The sequence below is a fragment of the Microtus oregoni genome, unplaced genomic scaffold (assembly GCF_018167655.1).
Source record: "Microtus oregoni isolate MIOR12 unplaced genomic scaffold, Mior012 000046F_ref0000063, whole genome shotgun sequence".
In the NCBI taxonomy this organism is placed as follows: Eukaryota; Metazoa; Chordata; class Mammalia; order Rodentia; family Cricetidae; genus Microtus; species Microtus oregoni.
Window position 1 is genome coordinate 11,865,010 of NW_024543220.1, and position 18,487 is coordinate 11,883,496.

Sequence of the window (18,487 nt, forward strand, 5' to 3'; positions counted from 1 at the left end):
TTGCGAGCCACCATCTGCATACTGGGAATCAAACCCAGGTTCTCTGCAGGAACAGCTAATGCTCTAACCATTGAGCAGCCTCTCCAGCCCAGGGTATCTTGTAGACCCACGGTGCTGCCCTCCTGCCTGATGTGTTAGTAGCACGCCTAAGTCTTGGGCAGCTGTTTGCCATTCACAGGGGAATGTCCGAAAGGGAGGGGCGTTCCTGTAGGAGCAGAATCCCTGTGAGCGTGGCTCCCGGCATCTTACAGAGCTGTCATTGGCTCCTGGCACCTCACACCTCACAGAGCTGTCATTGTTGCAGTAATCAGATACTCTGTAACTTTTCCTTGAAGTCTGAACTCAGAAGATGAGTTTCATGAAGCCCCCTGGGTAAAATAACCCACTGACAAAATATGGACCAAACGAGGCACAGATGAGCGATGTTCACCAGTGTGAACCGCCATGCTGGGTGGTCACCACCCAGAGCTCCTCTCTGTGCTCAGCATCCCTCAGCTGTAAGTATTGCCCCAGATCCCGTACAAAGGACAAACAGCAAAACGTTAAGAGAATTTAGTGTGGCTGCCAGAGGTTTGGATGAATCGGAACCGTGAGTGCACTTGGGCAGGAGCGCGGCAGACGTGGCCCCACAAGTTCTACGGGGAGTTGGGGAGCCAGTAAATGAGGGACCTGTAGAACAGAGGTTGATGCCACTGGGGGTCCACACTGTAGCAGGCTGGAGCTGAGCACACAGAAGCTTCTAGAAGCTTGCCAGGAAGCCACAGGGCATTTCTCACGGTTCCTCTCAGAGGAATAGTTACCTAAAGTAGCAAAACCCAGCTGACCAAGGTCGGTCACATTCATTTGTCCACTGGCCAAACCCCTGCTTCTCTAGTTCCTCTCCCCTTCCTTTCCCTCCCCTTCCTTCCTTTCCTCTCCCCCTCCCCTTCTCTCCCCTCTGCTTTTCACAGATCTCTGATTTCCCCTCCCTGACACACATGTGCCCTCCTCCCTTCACCCCCAGACTCCCTGGGCTTCTGTACCTGCGGACACTGGGCAGGCACATGCCTGTGACGATGAGAACTGTGCCCAGAAGGAAGCCCACAAAGCCGACGGCCAGGCCCAGGTAGCAGACCAGGGTCTCGGTGGTTTCTGGTGGTGGGGTAAGCACCTGGGGCTCTGGGAGAGGAAGCGAGGGTCAGAGGACACAGGAAGGGATCCGGAGTAGAGGAGACACGGACGTGGACAGGCGATGACGTGGGACCCCGTACCCCAGTGCTGGAGGAGCGGCTGGTCCAGGCCCCAGTGCTCCACCCTGCAGTCATACACGTCCTCGGCCGAGGGCACAAAGGTCAGGTAGTGGAACTTCCGGAACCTGTGGTTAGGCTGGGAGTAGAAGCTGGTCTGGGCCACTCCCTCGGTGACGGGCTGGCCGTTGCGCAGCCAGGTGACATTGATCACAGGCGGGAAGATATCATCCACGACGCAGATGAGGACGTTGGGCTTTCCCAGCTCCACGCGAGACTTGGGGAGTACCGTCACCCTGGGAGGCTCTAGGAGGAATGAGATCCTGAATCCCTGAGCTCCACCCCTTACAGCTGGGCCTTACTAGGGCCAAGAGTGAGGGACACTTCCTCCCATGTGGTCACCCGCAGGGGTGCTCTGGGGTGGTGCCTACTGGGGCTGGAGGGGACAGGAGGACTCTGCCTAGTTGGGTGGGGCAGAGGGAAGGCCAGGTACCACTGATGGCTCTGGTTCGGTTGGAGCGTTCCACCAAGACGTCCAGGTGAGCTCTGATCATGGCGATGCTGGCCAACCCATTTTGGAAGTTCGAGTATAGGGAGGCCCCAAACTCAGGCAGACGCCACACGACCTCCCTGTTCTTCAGGTCCACAGAAAAAATTTGTTCCCCATCAAATTCATGTGTGAACTGTCCAGAAGCACCGTAGGACTGGTAGAAAGCGGGTCCATAGGAGCCCATGTGGTCAGCTGTATTGGGTGAGAGCAGGGTCGGGGGAGAGAAGCAGGTCTGACTCAGGTGTGAGACCTGCTCACTCTCAGCCTGGCCTCGTCTTGGGCTGTGTGGGGACAGTCCTGTTATGCCATAGCGGACCCTTGAGAGGCTGCAGAGACACAGCAAGGAGAAGACAGAGGGTGTGTGACCAGAAAGTGTGAGGACAGAGCCCGCAAAGCAGGCTGGGAAGGAGTGGTGCCCCCCCCCGGATATGGTGTCTGCGGTTCCCAGGTCCCCATCATTTGTTGTAGCTGTAGCCCCAGCCGCGCTGTCAGGTCTTGTGTGTAAGGTGGTGAAACTGGGGTGAGGGGGGAATGGTTAAGGGGAAGCACTGAAGGGGAGCTTTTGGCAAAGACAGTCAGTATAGGCGTGGAGGAGGTGCAGTGACGCACAGGGGCATGAGCTAAGATCTGTGGCCCAGAGGCTGGGGTGACAGCTCCCCACAAGCCAGGCATGGTGGCTTAGTCCTGCAACCCCAGCACTCAGAAGGTGGGAAAACCAGCCTGGGCTACAGAGCCCAATGGAACCATCTCGTAAACACTTGGAGGTGGAGAGGGAGAGAGAAGAGCCCAAAGCATCATAGGACACACTGGATACAAAGTCAGGAGTTCAAGCCGGGCAGTGGTGGCGCACACCTTTAATTCCGCACTCAGGAGGCAGAGGCAGGAGGATCTCTGAGTTTGAGGGCAGCCTGGTCTATAGAACGAGTTCCAGGATAGCTGGAGGTTCACAGAGAAAACCTGTCTCTTCTTAAAAAAAAAAATACATGGATCTAATCTACATGGGAAGTAGAAAAAGACAAGATCTCTTGAGTAAATTGGGAGCATGAGGGCCTTGGGAGAGGGTTGAAGGGGAGGGGGGAGAAAGGGAGGGCATCAGAGAAAAATGTAGAGCTCAATAAAAATCAATAAAAAAAGTTTAAAAATCAGGAGTTCAAAGTTCACGTCCCAGAGATGACAGAATGGGTCTCACCTCACAGCAGAACGCTTCAGGGCTACACATCAGCGCCTTCAGAGCTCTACAGGGGTGAGGTGAGTGTGAGGGCTGTCCTGTGTCCGCATTATGTCAAGTGGAGGAGCCGGGGGCTCACACATACACAGCGGAGAACGCCGCACTGAAGCTGGTGTGTGAGCCAGGAAGTGGCAGAGGTGCCAGGGTGCTGAGCAGTGAGGCGGCTGAGGGCATGGGTCTCAGAAAAGAGGAAGGGACAGGGAGGACTCTGAAGGTAAAGGGAGCCCAGAGGAGACCCTGTCACAGCCGGAGCTGGTTCCAGAGTGGATGTTCCAGAGTGGCTGGGGTTTGCCCACAGCTGGAGGGAGTTGCCCATAGACCAGAGAAGGGAGACTCTTCCCTGTGCTGTCTCCCTAGTCTCCTCCCACCCCCAGGTGTCCCCAGCACTTACCCTTGATGGCCCATACTCCCTGGGGACTCAGGAAGCGCATCAGGGTGTGAAACGCCAGGACCAGCTCCACACGGAGGACCATTGCTGAGGGGGTGGGGCACTTTAACAACCTCTGTTTGGGAAGTGAGGGAGCAAGATGGAGGTAAAGAGAAACAGATCTAGGTTAGGGGAAGACCCTTGCTGTAAGCAGCCAATCAGAGCAGCTCCCTGAGTTAACAGGTCTGTTGCTGGGTAGAGAAGCAAAGAGTCTGGGTGAGAAGGTGGAGGGTGGAGGTCATGGGTCACTTGTCACTTCATTGTTCAAGAAGGGGCTTCAGGAAGGAGCAGGGAGGTCTCGGAGCACCAAACGGCTGTGCTGGGGACAAAGCCTCCGTGTGGTCTCTGATAGAAGGAACCTGATTTTCCATGTAGATCCCTTGGGACAAATTTGGGGTAAAAATAAGAAATAAACTGCACGAAGAAACTTTAAAGGGAAATCTTGAGAATAAAAGCCCTTTAAATCTGTAAAACATTTTCAAAAATATTATTTTATTTTATCCTGTAAGAAAGGATGTGCAACCATTGGAGCTGCTTTCCTGAAGAAAAGCTACAGGCAGTTCCCACAACCGATGGGAGGTGGGCAGAGGGCACAGGTGGTCTCTTTTTGTCCCTTCTGGTCCTCAAGCACCCTCTTTTATGCTGGCCAGCCCCCAAATCATGACAAAGAGATTTATTACTAATTGCGAATGCTTGGTCCTAGCATAGGCTTCCCATTTTTATTCATTGGTGCTGCCTAGGGCTCATTTACCTCACCCACACACCGTCCGTCCCACTCTCCTGCCTCCTCTGTGTCTGGCTGGCCCCCAGCTGGCTGACTGGCTTGCCTTTCCTTCCGCCTGCCAGCCCCACCTATCCCTCCTATGCCCAGTTACTGGCTGACCAATCAGATGCTTTAGGCAGGCAAGGTGAAACAACAACACATCTTTACATAGTTAACCAAATGCAGCATAATCCACAGCGGGCCAGAGACTGGTGTGCTGTGCCCCTGGCTTTTCCCTTTGATGGGTTGTACCAATGGCTGGCGCTGGAAAGGACTCAATACAGAAAATAGAGAGATGCTGGGCCTAGAACTCTGGAGACAGAGGCAGGTGGATCTCTGTGAGTCTGAAGCCAGCCTACTCTACAGAGTGAGTTCCAGGCCAGCCAGGGCTACGTAGACCTGTCTCAGAAAGAGAAAGGAAATAAAAACGGATAACCGTCTACCCAGATAAAGAGAACTCTCAACAAATTTCTGAAAGTCTTTGTCAAAGATGCTGAAATAAACGGTTGTCGAGCTTGGCCGCATCTGAGAAGTCTCCTGGGTCTTCAGTTCCAAAGAGTCACCTGCGGGGTTTGTAACAAACACAGATTTCTGGGTCTGGGCAGGTGCCTCTGTGGGCAGAGTTTGCCACATGGGCATGAAGACCTGAGTCTGGAATCCAGGACACATAAACACCCAGACATGGTGGAGCGTTTCTGTAACATGTCCCTGGGAAGGCAGAGCCTGGCAGATCCATGAAATCTGTTGGCCATCCAGTCTAGTCACATAGGTCAGCTCCAGGTTCAGTGAGACCACCTCAAAAAGTAAGGTGGGGTGTCTTAGGCAGGGATTCTATTGTTGCGATGAAACACCTTGACCAGAAAGCAAGCTGGGGAGGAAAGGGTTTATTAGGCTCACACTTCAGCATTGCTGCTCATCACTGAAGGAAGCCAGGACAGGAACTCAAACAGGGAAGGATCCTGGAGGCAGGAGCTGAGGCAGAGGCCATGGAGGGTGCTGCTTACTGGCTTGCTCCCCATGGCTTGCTCAGCCTGCTTTCCAATAGAACCCTGGACCAGCAGCCCAGGGATGGCACCTCCCATCATGCACTGGGTCCTCCCACACTGGATCACTAATGGAGAAAATGCCTACCAGCTGGATCTCACGGAGACATTTCCTCAGCTGAGGCTCCTTCCTCTGATGACTCTAGCTTGTGTCAGGATGACACAGAAAGTCAGCCAGGACACAGAGGTAGGCTGGGAAATGGCTCAGCAGGTGAGGGAACGCCTTGCTCTCCCTTAGAACCAGAGTTTGGACACCAGCATCCTCATGAGACGGCTCACCACACCCATAACTACAGCTCTAGGAGGACCCGACGCCTCTAGTCTCGGTGGGCACCTGTGCTCTCATGCACACATTGACACACACACTCACACACACACTCACACACACACTCACACACACACTCACACACACACACACTCTCACACACACACACTCACACACTCACTCACACACACACTCACACACGCACACACACGTGTGCATAATTAAAAATAAAATAAATCGGGCTCAGTGGCCAAGATCACTGGCTGCCCTTACAGAGGACTCGGTTTCAATTCCCAGCATCCACATGGCAGCTTACAAATGTCTGTAATTTCGTTTTCAGGGGACCTGAGACCCTCACACAGACATACATACAGGCAAAATACCAACGCACATAACATAAAAATAAATAAATAGATAGATAGATAGATAGAAATTATCTTTAAAATGAAAGAAATGAGATGGAGCATGAACGAGAAGATACCTCTGGCCTCCACACGCATGAGCACACTCATGCACACACATCACACATGCGCCCACCCATAAACACACACACACACGAAACACACCACAAACACACACACACACATGAAACACATCACAAACACACACATATGAAACACACCACAAACACACACACATGAAACACACCACAAGCACACACACATAAGAAACACACACACATATGAAACACACCACAAGCACACACACACATATGAAACACACCACAAACACACATGAAACACATCACAACACACACATATGAAACACACCACAAGCACACACACATATGAAACACACCACAAGCACACACATACACATGAAACACACCACAAGCACACACACATATGAAACACACCACAACACACACATATGAAACACACCACAAGCACACACACATATGAAACACACTACAAGCACACCACATGTAGACAAAGAGTGCAACCTAAGTGTCCACCGGGTGCAATGTGGCGTGTGTACAGTGGACTATCACACAGGTGCAATGTGGCGTGTGTACAGTGGACTATCACACAGGTGCAATGTGGTGTGTGTACAGTGGACTATCACACAGGTGCAATGTGGTGTGTGTACAGTGGACTATCACACAGCCACAAGTAACAACTGAAATCCACATGAGGCACGGGATGAGCAAGTGGGATATGGGAAGACACAGTCCTCACATGTGGACACTGAATTGACTGATGCTGTGGACGGGGAGAGCAGAACCATGATGGCATCTGGAGAGAGATGGCTGACCAGTGATTGTGTTCGTTCCCGTCTGCCCAGACTCGAAATAACCACTCAGAAACTGTATTATTTAAATCATTGCTTGGCCAATCACTTAAGCATATTGTAGCTAGCTCCTATATCTTTGATTAACCCATTTCTATTATTTTATATATTACCATATAACTGTGACCTACCGGCAAGGTTATGGCTGGAGGCTTGTATCTATCCCCTCTGGCAGCTCCAGGGTGTCTCCTTGACTCTGCCTACTCTTTCTATATATCTCTTCCAGCCTGACTATACTCTGCTAAGCCACTGGCCAAAAGCAGCTTCTTTATTTATTAACCAATAAAAGCCACACATATACAGAAGGACCTTCCACACCAAGTGAGGGTGACAGGGGCTGCGGAGAGAGGATGGCCAACCAGTGATGGTGTCAGGGACTGGGAAGAGAGGATGGCCAATCAGTGATGGTGTCAGTGGCTGGGGAGAGAGAATGGCCAATCAGTGATGGTGTCAGGGGCTGGGAAGAGAGGATGGCCAATCAGTGATGGTGTCAGTGGCTGGGGAGAGAGAATGGCCAATCAGTGATGATGTCAGGGGAAGAGAGGATGGCCAATCAGTGATGGCGTCAGGGGCTGGGAAGAGAGGATGGCCAATCAGTGATGGCGTCAGGGGCTGGGAAGAGAGGATGGCCAATCAGTGATGGTGTCAGGGCCTGGGAAGTGAGAATGGCCAATCAGTGATGGTGTCAGGGCCTGGGAAGAGAGGATGGTCAATCAGTGATGGTGTCAGGGGAAGAGAGGATGGCCAATCAGTGATGGTGTCAGTGGCTGGGGAGAGAGAATGGCCAATCAGTGATGGTGTCAGGGGAAGAGAGGATGGCCAATCAGTGATGACATCAGGGGCTGGAGAGAGAGAGAGAGAGAGAGAGAGAGAGAGAGAGGGAGAGAGAGTCTGTGGAGAGGATGGCTAGCCGGCTGACCACACTGACTGTCTCAGAACAGTTGGTGGAGAAGGTTTTGAATGTTCCCGACAGAGAGAAATGACAGTTGATCGTGATGATGGGTGACAATTTACTGATTCAGCACGACACATTGTACACACACAACAAAATATCTCATCACACTCATAGAGAGGTACAGCCATGTGTTACTGAAATTAGTTTTTATCAAAGATCCCACATCAGAGTCTGGAGAGATGGCCCAGAGTTCAAGAGCACCGGCTGTTCTTGGGGACTCCGGTTTAGTTCCCAGCACTGGCTGTTCTTGGGGACTCCGGTTTAGTTCCCAGCACCGGCTGTTCTTGGGGACTCCGGTTTAGTTCCCAGCACCCACAAAGTGAGTGTGGATTCTTCTTATTTCCATGTCCAGTTATAAGTAAAAACGCTAGAATTTGTAAGTACCCATGAGATACCATCTTAATTTTAACTTATGTATTAGAAGAAGCGAAAGTTTACCAAAAGGTGTTTTATTACAGTCAAACCAGAGGCAGGGCCAATCTCTTCTCAAACTACACCCAAACGAATATTCATCCCTTTCACTGTTGTCCCCTCTCCAGGGCCAATCTGAACTCTCAGACTCTCCCCAAAAGCTAGGTCAGAACCCTCGGTAACTGCTCCCATGGCGTCACTTGAAGCCACACTGTCAAGAGACATTCGTCATAAGTGGCCTCTTCTGTCCAGAAAGGCTGAGTCTCCCAGCTCAGAAACAGAAAAAGTTGTTCTTAGGAATTCTCTGGAAGGAGACAGTAAAGTGATCATGCAGGAACCCAGAGCTGCAGAGCCCAGGGAGGGGTGTCCAGGCGGAGCTGTGGAGTCCAGGGAAGGGTGTCCAATCTGATGAGAATCACAGCAACTCCTGCCTGCTACCCTTGCTTTGCTGACAGCGATACTAAGGACATACACAGCACTTTAAGGTCAGCAAGTCATTCAGAGAGGCAAAGCCCTCTGAGAGTTCCAGGACAGCTGGGGACATAGAGAGTTCCAGGACAGCTGGGGCTACATCACAACTGAGGATGGAGGCAGAGATAAGGTCAGAGCACCTTCCCAAGGCCGTGTTCTTTTCAGAAAGTCAGCACCTGCAGCGAGACACAGTCACCGTCAACCTCAGGTTCAGGAGGGAGTCTGGGATCCCACCTCCCTTACCCTTCTCTTTCCCTATGGCTCCCTGGCCCAGTTCCTCAGCCCTGCTTTCCACGAGGCTTCCTTGGAGCCTTGCTCATGTTTGTGTGATGTCCTTTTCTACCAAGGTGGCAGTTATGAGGCTGTCTCCTAATGGTGGGGCCACAGAACATCTTTATCCTTGTACAGCCTGTAGCCCGCTCCTAGCCTTTGACAAGTGAGGCTTTGGGCAAATCAGTGGTGGATTAAACACTATTTCCAGCAGATCAACAGATGTTATGGAGGAATTACTGAATGTCAAGATGTATGCTAACCTCTACAGATAAAAATCGTGAAGCAGGGCTCCTAGCCTGGCGTGGAGGTGCAGGGCTTTGATCCCAGCATAAAGAGGAAGGGAAGAAGGAAGGGAGGGAGGGAGGAAAAAAAGGAAGGAAGGGACAGACAGGCTTCTCATCATAAGGCTATACGCTAGGAGAGGTCCCAACCTCCTCCCTTCACATTCCATGGAAAATTATAAAAGTCCAAAGAGAACTCCACCAGCAAGATGGCAGGGAAAACCCCAGTCAGCTTCCAGAAGCACTGATTCCAAAAAATGGGCAAAGGATGCAAGCCAGAAACTACCAGAACAAGAACAATGGAGCCCAAAGAAGCCACAAGTGAGGATGTTCACAACTAGAAGTAATTAAAGGAACGTGGAGACACGATGGGGGCACGGACACTGCAGGAGACTGGACAGGGTGGGGTGGACGTGGCTGCAGACACTGCGGGAGACTGGACAGAGTGGGGTGGACATGGCTGCAAACACTGCAGGAGACTGGACAGGGCAGGGGTGGACGTGGCTGCAGACACTGCGGGAGACTGGACAGGGCAGGGGTGGACGTGGCTGCAGACACTGCGGGAGACTGGACAGAGTGGGGTGGACATGGCTGCAGACACTGCGGGAGACTGGACAGGGCAGGGGTGGACATGGCTGCAGACACTGCAGGAGACTGGACAGGGCAGGGGTGGACGTGGCTGTGGACACTGCAGGAGACTGGACAGGGCAGGGATGGATGTGGCTGTGGACACTGCAGGAGACTGGACAGGGCAGGGGTGGACGTGGCTGTGGACACTGCAGGAGACTGGACAGGGCAGGGGTGGACGTGGCTGTGGACATTGCAGGAGACTGGACAGGGCAGAGGTGGACATGGCTGCAGACACTGCAGGAGACTGGGAACCAACATAGACGTAGCAGTGGCAATGGACAGGCAGCATACAGCCAAGGGAAGGGGCCACATGCCCAGCTCCCTGCAACTGCTTCCTAGGGTCCATGAATCCCAGAGATGCAGGTCTGTGTGAAAATATTAAGAGATAATCGGACACAGCGCAGGTATCCCAGAGGTGTAGAGACAGGTGGGTGGTGAGAGCAGAACAGACCAGAGGTTCAAATTAGACGTGCAGGGCGATGCTATCTGAGCTCACTAAAGTCACAGGAACGGTGAATACTGCCACGCATTGCGCGCAGTAACTATATGTAACGGGAAACTCACTAAATACCTTAGCGTGTTTACATATGGTGTGGGGGAAGAGGCTAGACCTGAGAGTAAGGGAACAGAGGAGTGAATGAATGCGGAGTCAGAACAGGGGTGCCCTGAAGTCCGTGGGACCTCTGTGGAGGGGGGACCTTAACCTTGGCCCCGAGGTCCAGAGTCAAGAATGAGAAGACGAAGGTGAGAGGCGCCGTCATCGTGGAGAGATCGTTATCCAGCGGGAGAATTAAAAAACTAAGAATTTGAAATATAATAGATTTTGATAAATAGGTTTTGATAAATAGAAGCCCAGAAGGGAAATTTTATGTGAGTTTTGCTACAAGTGGGTCCAAGTAGAGACGGGAAACTGCGTCATCCGTTACAACAGACCTAGTTACGCGCATACGCAGGACAGATTAGACCTTGGTTGAACTTGGTTCTCTTTCTTCACGAAAGGCAGGGCAGTGAGAAAGTTACAGACAGCCTGTGTGGCCTTGGCTTTAAAGCGCTTGTGCACAAAGACGCCTAAGCGTCTCTCAAGCAACAAACCGCAGTGGCGTTAGCACCCTCACATGGAGGATGGATAACACTGGGCTGCAAGCACAGATGCTCAGGGCAGGGCCCGAGCCTTGGGTTCCCAGGGTTGTCAGTGTCGCCTCTCATAGCTCTGTCCTGCTCGCCGTCGAGAGATCTGTGTCTGCTTCATCAGTGTGAATGTTCCCTCCTTTCTGCACAGAGGAGTAGACTCCCTGACTCCACCCTAACGTTCCCACCTCCACAGTTGCTCACAGGGGTCCTTGGATCCAGGGGTCGTGGCCCGAGTGCAGAGCTCTTACGATGAACACACTGCCAATGACGATGCCCACCAGGCCCACCACCAGGCCCAGCACACAGACCACAGTCTCCATGGTCTCCGCAGCCTGGAACGGCTCCTGCATTTCTGTGGGAAATGAGATACAGTTAGCACAGTGGGTTGCTGGCGGCGAGGTCCCGGAAGAGGCGTGTTGGGGTGTTGGGGGGAGGAGGGAGTTCTGCTCACCCCAGTGAGTGAGGCTCGGCTGGTCCAGGCCCCAGTGCTCCACCCTGCAGTCATACACATCCTCGGCCGTGGGCACGAAGGTCAGGTAGTGGAACTTGTGAAATCTGAGTTCCGTACTGGGCAGAAAGACGGTCTCAGAAGTCCCTTCAGTGACCAGCTTCCCGTTCCGAAGCCATGTGACGTTGAGCACTGGGGGAAAGAACCTATCGAGGTGGCAGATGAGGACGTTGGGCTGACCCAGCTCCACGGGGTTCTTGGGGAACACGGTCACCTCGGGAGGCTCTAGGAAGAGACAGGACCTGGTGAGTTCTGCATAGTCACTGAGTTCCCACCCGGTGTCTTCTGCTGCAGTCTAAATTCACAGCACCTTTGGGGTCCAGAGCGAGAGCTGGGAGACTCCTAACACTGAGCCAACACCAGTCCCCCACTTACAGCAGAAGATCAGCAAAGGGAGTTAGGGGCGCTCATTCTGAGTGTGGGCCAGGGCCCTCCCACCCCTCCCACCCCTCCCACCCCTCCCACCCCTCCCACCCCTCCCACCGGGTGGCAGAGGAAAAAGCAAGAGAACCCGCACCACTGGGGACCTGGGTGATGTTGTGTCTCTGGATCAAGGCTCTCAGGTTGCTCTTCAGGCGGGCGATGTAGGGCAGAGCCCCCTGGGCGTCAAAGCCGTAGACCGTGCTGAACTCTGACAGGCCCCAGACTGTCTCCTCCCTGTCAAGATCCACGTAGAACTGCTCATCGCCGTCAAACTCATACATGCAGTCACCTGACGGCGTTTGCATCTGTGCGAATATGTCATACATTGCTATATGGTCCGCTGTTCAAACAAGATGCAGAAGGATGGACAAATGTAAGAACTATTATGTGGTGCTGAGGCGGGGGAGGGGGGGATGGCTGGATTTATTCATAAAGTCAGAAAAGGCCGACAGAGGGAAATGTGGGGAGAAGGAGCAACAGAAAACAGCAGGCAGGGGAGGGGGGCTACAGGGGAGAGGCGGCTGGAGAGACTTCCCTGCTTACTCCCAGGCAGAACCCCATGATTCTGCAGGGGTCTCGGGAACTCACTGAGCACCAAGCGCCAGGCATTTGCTAGTAGGTTATGTCTTTGACTCATGTGGATGTTACAACTTCCCTAGAAGTAACCAGGGAGACTCAGAGAGAGTGGGTAACTTGTACCAGGTCACACAGAGATGAGAAACTAGGAGAAAGACGGTCTTCTCCCGATGGCTCTCAGATCTAGAACTGCAGATGTGAAGTTAGGTTTGAACTGACGGGGATGGAGGGACAGGCGGGCAGAAAATTGAAAGTTGAGGGGAAAGCTCACTGAGCTGTAGGGCTCTTTATGGTCGCTGGATTTCTGTTTCAGTTCATAAGCCCACACCTGCAGTGTGTGCTGATATTATGACCATTTTTTTTATCTTGAGCATCTTGAGGACGGATTTGACAATGGTTTCAAACTTTATTTTTCAATACATTTTTAAACATTTTTTATTTTGTTTTAAATGGAATTATAGAAGTTGTTGAATTTGAAATCCCTCTGTGGTTTGATCTTTTCTTAGTCTTGATTAGTTTGTTAGAAACAGCAAACACAAGACAAGCTATCGTTAGCAACAATGTGATAAACATGTGAGCGTTGTGGATTTAAAATGGTGGGGAAAGAGTCGGGAGGGCTGGGCGTCCCTGCCTCTTCCCTGTGGATCCCGAGGGCTGGGCGTCCCCGCCTCTTCCCTGTGGATCCCCGGCCTGGGCAGGTGGGAGTGTCTATGCCTGGACTGTTCAGCAGCAACAGAATGTTCCCTCAGAAGGATTTCAGGTTCCTCGTGAGCCAGAGGAATCTTCTTCACAAAACAGGTGAAACGGGAGATTAAAAAACCCTTAAAGCACCATTTAAAACTGGCTCATGCCAGGCAGTGGTGGTGGTGCACCCCTTTAATCCCAGAACTCGGGAGGCAGAGGCAGGTGAATCTCTGTAAATCTGGGGCTAGTGTGGTTTAAAGTGAGATCCAGGACTGTTACACAGAGAAACTTTGTTTCCAAAAACAAAACAAAGCAAAAAAGAAAAAAAAAAGATAATTGGGAATTGGGGCTGGAGAGATGGCTCAGCAATTAAGAGCTCTTCCAGAGAACCTAGGTTCAATTCCCAGCACCCACATGGCAGCTCACAACTGTCTGTAACTCCTGTACCAGGGAATCTGACACCTTCACACACACATGCATGAGGGCAAGACACCAATGTACACAAACACAGATAAATTATTTTAAAAAAACTGGCTTATACTTTTCCCCCTCCCCCGGCTTACACTTTTTAATCATTTTCACAGATTCTGAGTTCTAAAGATCAGTCAGATATGAAACAATGTATTTTCCTCCAAAAGTCATTTTCATACCCATCTAGTGTCACAGGCCTGTAATCCCAGCTACAGTTGAGGCAGGAGAATTTCAGTTTCAAGGCCAGTCTGAACAATTTAGTTCCGAATCACATACAAAAAGCTGGAGGAACCTCAGACCATTCAGAGGTGGGGTACTTAATCAACGTTCGTGGGGCTCAGTCCTCAGTACTTCTCACACTAAGAAGTCAACATCATCCAGAAAAAATACGCTAAAACCTACGTATTACAAGCCAAGGCGTGGTGGCTCAGGCTTGCAAGCCCAGCATCTGGGAGGCTGAGGCAAGAGGATAGCCCAAAAGTTCAAAGTCTTCCTGAGTCACAGAGTGAGACCCTATCGCAACACCACACACACACACACATACACACACACACACAGAGAGAGAGAGAGAGAGAGAGAGAGAGAGAGAGAGAGAGAGAGAGACAAACAGCAATATGGCCTGGTTCCTAGCCCCCATGCTTACACTGACTGCAGGAGCAGACAGAAAGAGTGAGGACAGAACACAGAACTTGCGGCAGGCTCTGAATGCTGTCGGCAGGCTCTGAATGCTGTCTACCGCCCGGGCATCCGGGAAGGTGAACTGTTGAACTGAAGCTGTGGGCAACGCCATTTCTCACTTCGGGAAGAATGGTCCAGGCATTCGGAGAACCACAGAGGCTTCCGCAGTAAACTTCAGATATGGAACAGGAGACAGGAAGAAAGGGCCAGAGAGGTCAAGACAGACTTCTTGACCTTAGGAATTTAATGCCAACTTGAAAGCCAGAAAACTTTCACAAGGTTTTGACAGGGGTGTGACATCAGTCTGGGGTTTAGGAAGGTCTTGGTGGCTACAGTGTGCAGCCTGAAAGGGAGATGGCTAAAGAGGCAAGACCTAGCGATGGGAAGAGAGGAAGTGAGCTGTGGAAGGGAAGAAAGGAAAAGTCCATTTGGTTGATGCTAGAGAGGCCGGCGCTACAAAAAGTGAGGGAGAGACACAGAAGTAATTTTCTTATTCTAGGCTGGCTAAAATGATCTTTCTGTCTATCGTCTATCTATGTGTCTATTATCTATCTATCATCTATGTCTGTCTTTCATCTATCTATTATCTATCTATACACACATCCTATCATCTATATCTACCTATCCATCTATCATCTATCTTCCTATCTACCTACCTTCCTCTATCTATTGTCTATCTATCTATCTATCTATCTATCTATAATATATCTATCTATTGTTGGGAGAAACTGTTCATTCATTCCTGGCAGCTCAGACCTGAAATAATCACACAGAAACTATATTATTTGAATCACTGCTTGGCCAATCACTTAAGTGTGTTGCTAGCTAGCTCTTATATCTTTGGTACACCTCCATACCTGATGCACCTCAACACCTGGTGCAACTCCACACCTGGTGCACCTCAAAACCTGGTGCGCTGCCACACCCGGCACACCCCCATATCTGGTACACTGCCATACATACCTGGTGCACCACCACACCTGATTCACCTCCATACCTGGTTCACCTTCACACCTGGTGCTACTCCACTTTTGGTGTACTTCCACACCTTGTGCACCTCCCCTCCACACCTGGTGCACCTCCACACCTGGTTCTCCTCTACACCTGGTACACGCCCCCACCTGGTGCACCTCCCCTCCACACCTGGTGCACCTCCACACCTGGTTCTCCTCTACACCTGGTACACGCCCCCACCTGGTGCACCTCCCCCTACCTGGTGCACTGCCACTTTCAGTCCAACTCCACACCTGGCACACCCCGATATCTGGTGCACCTCCCCTCCACACCTGGTGCACTGCCACACCTGGAGAACCTTCCCTTCATACCTTGTGCCCCCCACCATCCTCCTGACCTTTGATGACCCCAGTCCCCCATCCTCCTGACCTTTGATGACCCCAATCCCCCATCCTCCTGACCTTTGATGACCCCAGTCCCCCCATTCTCCTGACCTTTGATGGCCGCAGATCCTGGGAGACTCAGTAGGAAAGCCAGGAAGGAGGCTCTCAGGACCTCAGCTTTACTCTGGAACATTCTCCCCTCAGAGCACGGGTTGGGGATCTACGCTGATGACTGTGATCACAGGATAGTGAAGAGAACTGAGACAGATTGGGGACAGGTGAAACCCTGACACCCGGCGGCTTCCTGTAGCCTGACTAAACAGATGAAAAGACCGGGGAAACCAGCGAGGCTGGGTCAGCCAATCAGAGAAGCCGGAGAGCTGACCCGGCTGTTGCTGGGTAAAGGGGGCTGAAGAGGAGGGAGTTTTCTGAAGCTGACAGGGGTTGGGGTGGGGGCTGTCAGGGTGGGGACTTGAGAGGGTGAGGCACACACCCTCCCGGTGCTGGGTGTTTGTACTGGAGTCTGCTGCTAGATAGAAAGTCTCCCACGTTCCCCACACCGCTGTCACCCTGGCCACCAGATCATCTCTGATGTTTCCTCCACTGTTTTTCAATATTTTTCATTTCATTTTATGTGTATGAGTGTTTGGTCCGTGTGTATGTCTGGGCACCGCATGCCTGCCTGGTGCCCACAGAGGCCAGAAGACGGTGCCTGATCCCCTGGAACTGGAGTTACTGACAGCTGTGAGTGCTGTGTGGGTGCTGGGAACCGAAGCCAGTGTTCTCCACAGGAGCGGCAGGTGCTCACTGCTCAGCAGTCTCTTTAGTCCTCCACCTTACTGCTGAGCGGGTTCCTCAGTGAACCTGGAGCTTGTTGGCCGCCTGGACTGTGTCCAGCAGGATCTGTCTTCCTTGGCCTCCCTGGCGCTGGGATTACACGTGTGGCCGGGATCTAGGCTCAGGTTGTGTGCTTTCGTGGTAAGCTCTTCCCTGACTGAGCCATCCCCCTGCTGTGTGACTCATGACCTCGTGTGGCTGCATTTCCTCAGCTGCAGGAGCTGTGTCCGCCTCAGTTATGCAGTGCACGTCTGGTTGCTGCATCGCTTCCTCCGTCTGTGGAGGGGCTGGGGCGGGGCTGACCGAATGATTCCCCCGTCAGGTCAGGGTGCCCCCTGAGTCAACTCTGCTTCACCTCCACAGACACCTGGCATTAGGAGGTCGTCGGGGTCATGTGGCTGCCCTCGACTGGGTGACAAAGAAGCTCATGTGTGAGATCAATGTCATGGAAGCGGTGCGGGACATCCAGTCAGTGCTCCCTCTGCTAGCAGTCGATGGGAGTGGGTCGGCTGTTCCCAACTGGGTGATGCCCTGTGGTCCTGGCTCCATGGAACTCGCCCTTTCTACCCAGCTTCCCCCATTCTGAGCTCCTGGGTGTTCAGTGTCTGTCTGTCTATAGCAGAGGAGTGGCAAAGAGACTCCAGTCAGGAGTCTGGGGGCCCTAGAGAATTGAGGTTTGGTTTCACAGACTCCACATACCTATTTTTTTTATTTTCTTCTCTTAATGAAGGTCTATATGGTAACATTTTCTTTATATTTTAATATCTATATAAGAAAATGATGCCAACATAATATTTCTCCTCTTTCTTTTTTGTTTTTCTTTCTTTTTCTTTTTTTAGATTTATTTATTATGTATACAGTATTCTGCCTGCAGGCCAGAAGAGGACACCAGATCTCATTACAGATGGTTATGAACCACCATGTGGTTGCTGGGAATTGAACTCAGGACCTCTGGAAGAGCAGTCAGTGTTCGTAACCTCTGAGCCACCTCTCTAGTCCTGTTTGTTTTTCAAGATAGAGTTTCTCTGTGTAGCTTTGGAGTCTGTCCTGGAACTCGCACTATAGATCAGGCTGGCCTTGAACTCACAGAGATCCTCCTGCCTCTGCCTCCTGAGTGTTGGATGATGTTTTCTTTACCAGAATATGTGGCCTCACAGGATTCATCTATAAATTATAAAGTAGGGAATGATCCCCTTTGGAAGTTGATGAAAATATTCATGATAAACATGACATAATCAGATATTTTCAGGAGGTTGGGTTTGGTAGTTATTGTCTCTCACCTTGTTCACCAGTCTGTTCTATCCCCTCAGGGCTGACTGTCTTGAAGGAGTTTGAGCTCTATTTCTGTCATGTGCCTTCACAATGTTGTTGTCAGGTGGTTTATAACATCTGCAGACGTCCAAGTCCCCAATCAAACTCCTTAAAATCAGATATTTACACAGTTGTGGGTGTGCCTTACTCCTAGGTTGGGGGACCCTGTAAGGTATCCTGGGGAGGTGCCCTGGGACTCCTGTACCCTCCAGGACCAACAGACCTCTGAGAGAAAGACGATGTGGGTAGGTGGTTCTCCTGAACATGCCCCTGGGCAGCAGCAAAGCAGACAGATCCCGGACTCGGTCTGATGCTAGGATGCTGACAGTACATGCTATAGAAGTCAGGCCAATGCATCACCTTTCACACCCTAAGATGACGCTTGCTCCATCCCCTGTCCGGTGAGGGCGTGCGAGGCGGTGGGATCGGAGGAAGGAAAGTCCCCGAGACGACGGCTCAGCAGAATGTCTCACCACACTCAGAACAGAGCACACATTCCCCCCAAATCTCATGATGCACCCAGGTTATCAAAGCAAGCATCACTGTCCTCTCTCCTCCGATGCCATCCCACCTGCATCACCCACTAGGTGGTCAGGCCTCTGGCACCATCTACCCAGTGACTGATGACTCATAGGAAGTTCAAGCCTGATTGGTTCTTTCCTCAGACTCTGTCTGATTCTGGGGTCATAGCAGACAACTTTAGCCACAGTCTCTACTG

At 51.6% G+C, this 18,487-nt stretch overlaps 2 protein-coding genes across 3 annotated transcripts; both read right to left on the bottom strand.

Moving 5' to 3' along the window:
* Nucleotides 1-658: 658 nt before the first annotated feature.
* On the bottom strand, nt 659-3,477 carry LOC121435309 (HLA class II histocompatibility antigen, DO alpha chain). Its single transcript, XM_041634549.1, has 5 exons — nt 3,396-3,477; nt 1,720-1,968; nt 1,251-1,532; nt 1,023-1,158; nt 659-800 (listed from the first exon to the last, which is right to left on the bottom strand). The coding sequence occupies exons 1-5, from the start codon at nt 3,475-3,477 to the stop codon at nt 797-799; spliced, it is 753 nt and encodes a 250-aa protein (XP_041490483.1). The 3' UTR covers nt 659-796.
* A 5,243-nt stretch (nt 3,478-8,720) lies between these two features.
* On the bottom strand, nt 8,721-15,858 carry LOC121435304 (HLA class II histocompatibility antigen, DP alpha 1 chain). 2 transcript variants are annotated; one of them, XM_041634538.1, is made up of 5 exons: nt 15,733-15,858; nt 11,970-12,215; nt 11,396-11,677; nt 11,146-11,296; nt 8,721-8,805 (listed from the first exon to the last, which is right to left on the bottom strand). In XM_041634538.1, exons 1-5 carry the CDS (start codon nt 15,812-15,814, stop codon nt 8,799-8,801), a joined length of 768 nt encoding a protein of 255 aa, XP_041490472.1. In that variant the 5' UTR covers nt 15,815-15,858; the 3' UTR covers nt 8,721-8,798. The 2 variants fall into 2 exon arrangements, with proteins under 2 accessions (XP_041490472.1, XP_041490473.1); XM_041634539.1 differs by lacking the exon at nt 8,721-8,805 and having other exon boundaries at nt 11,142-11,296.
* Nucleotides 15,859-18,487: the final 2,629 nt, after the last annotated feature.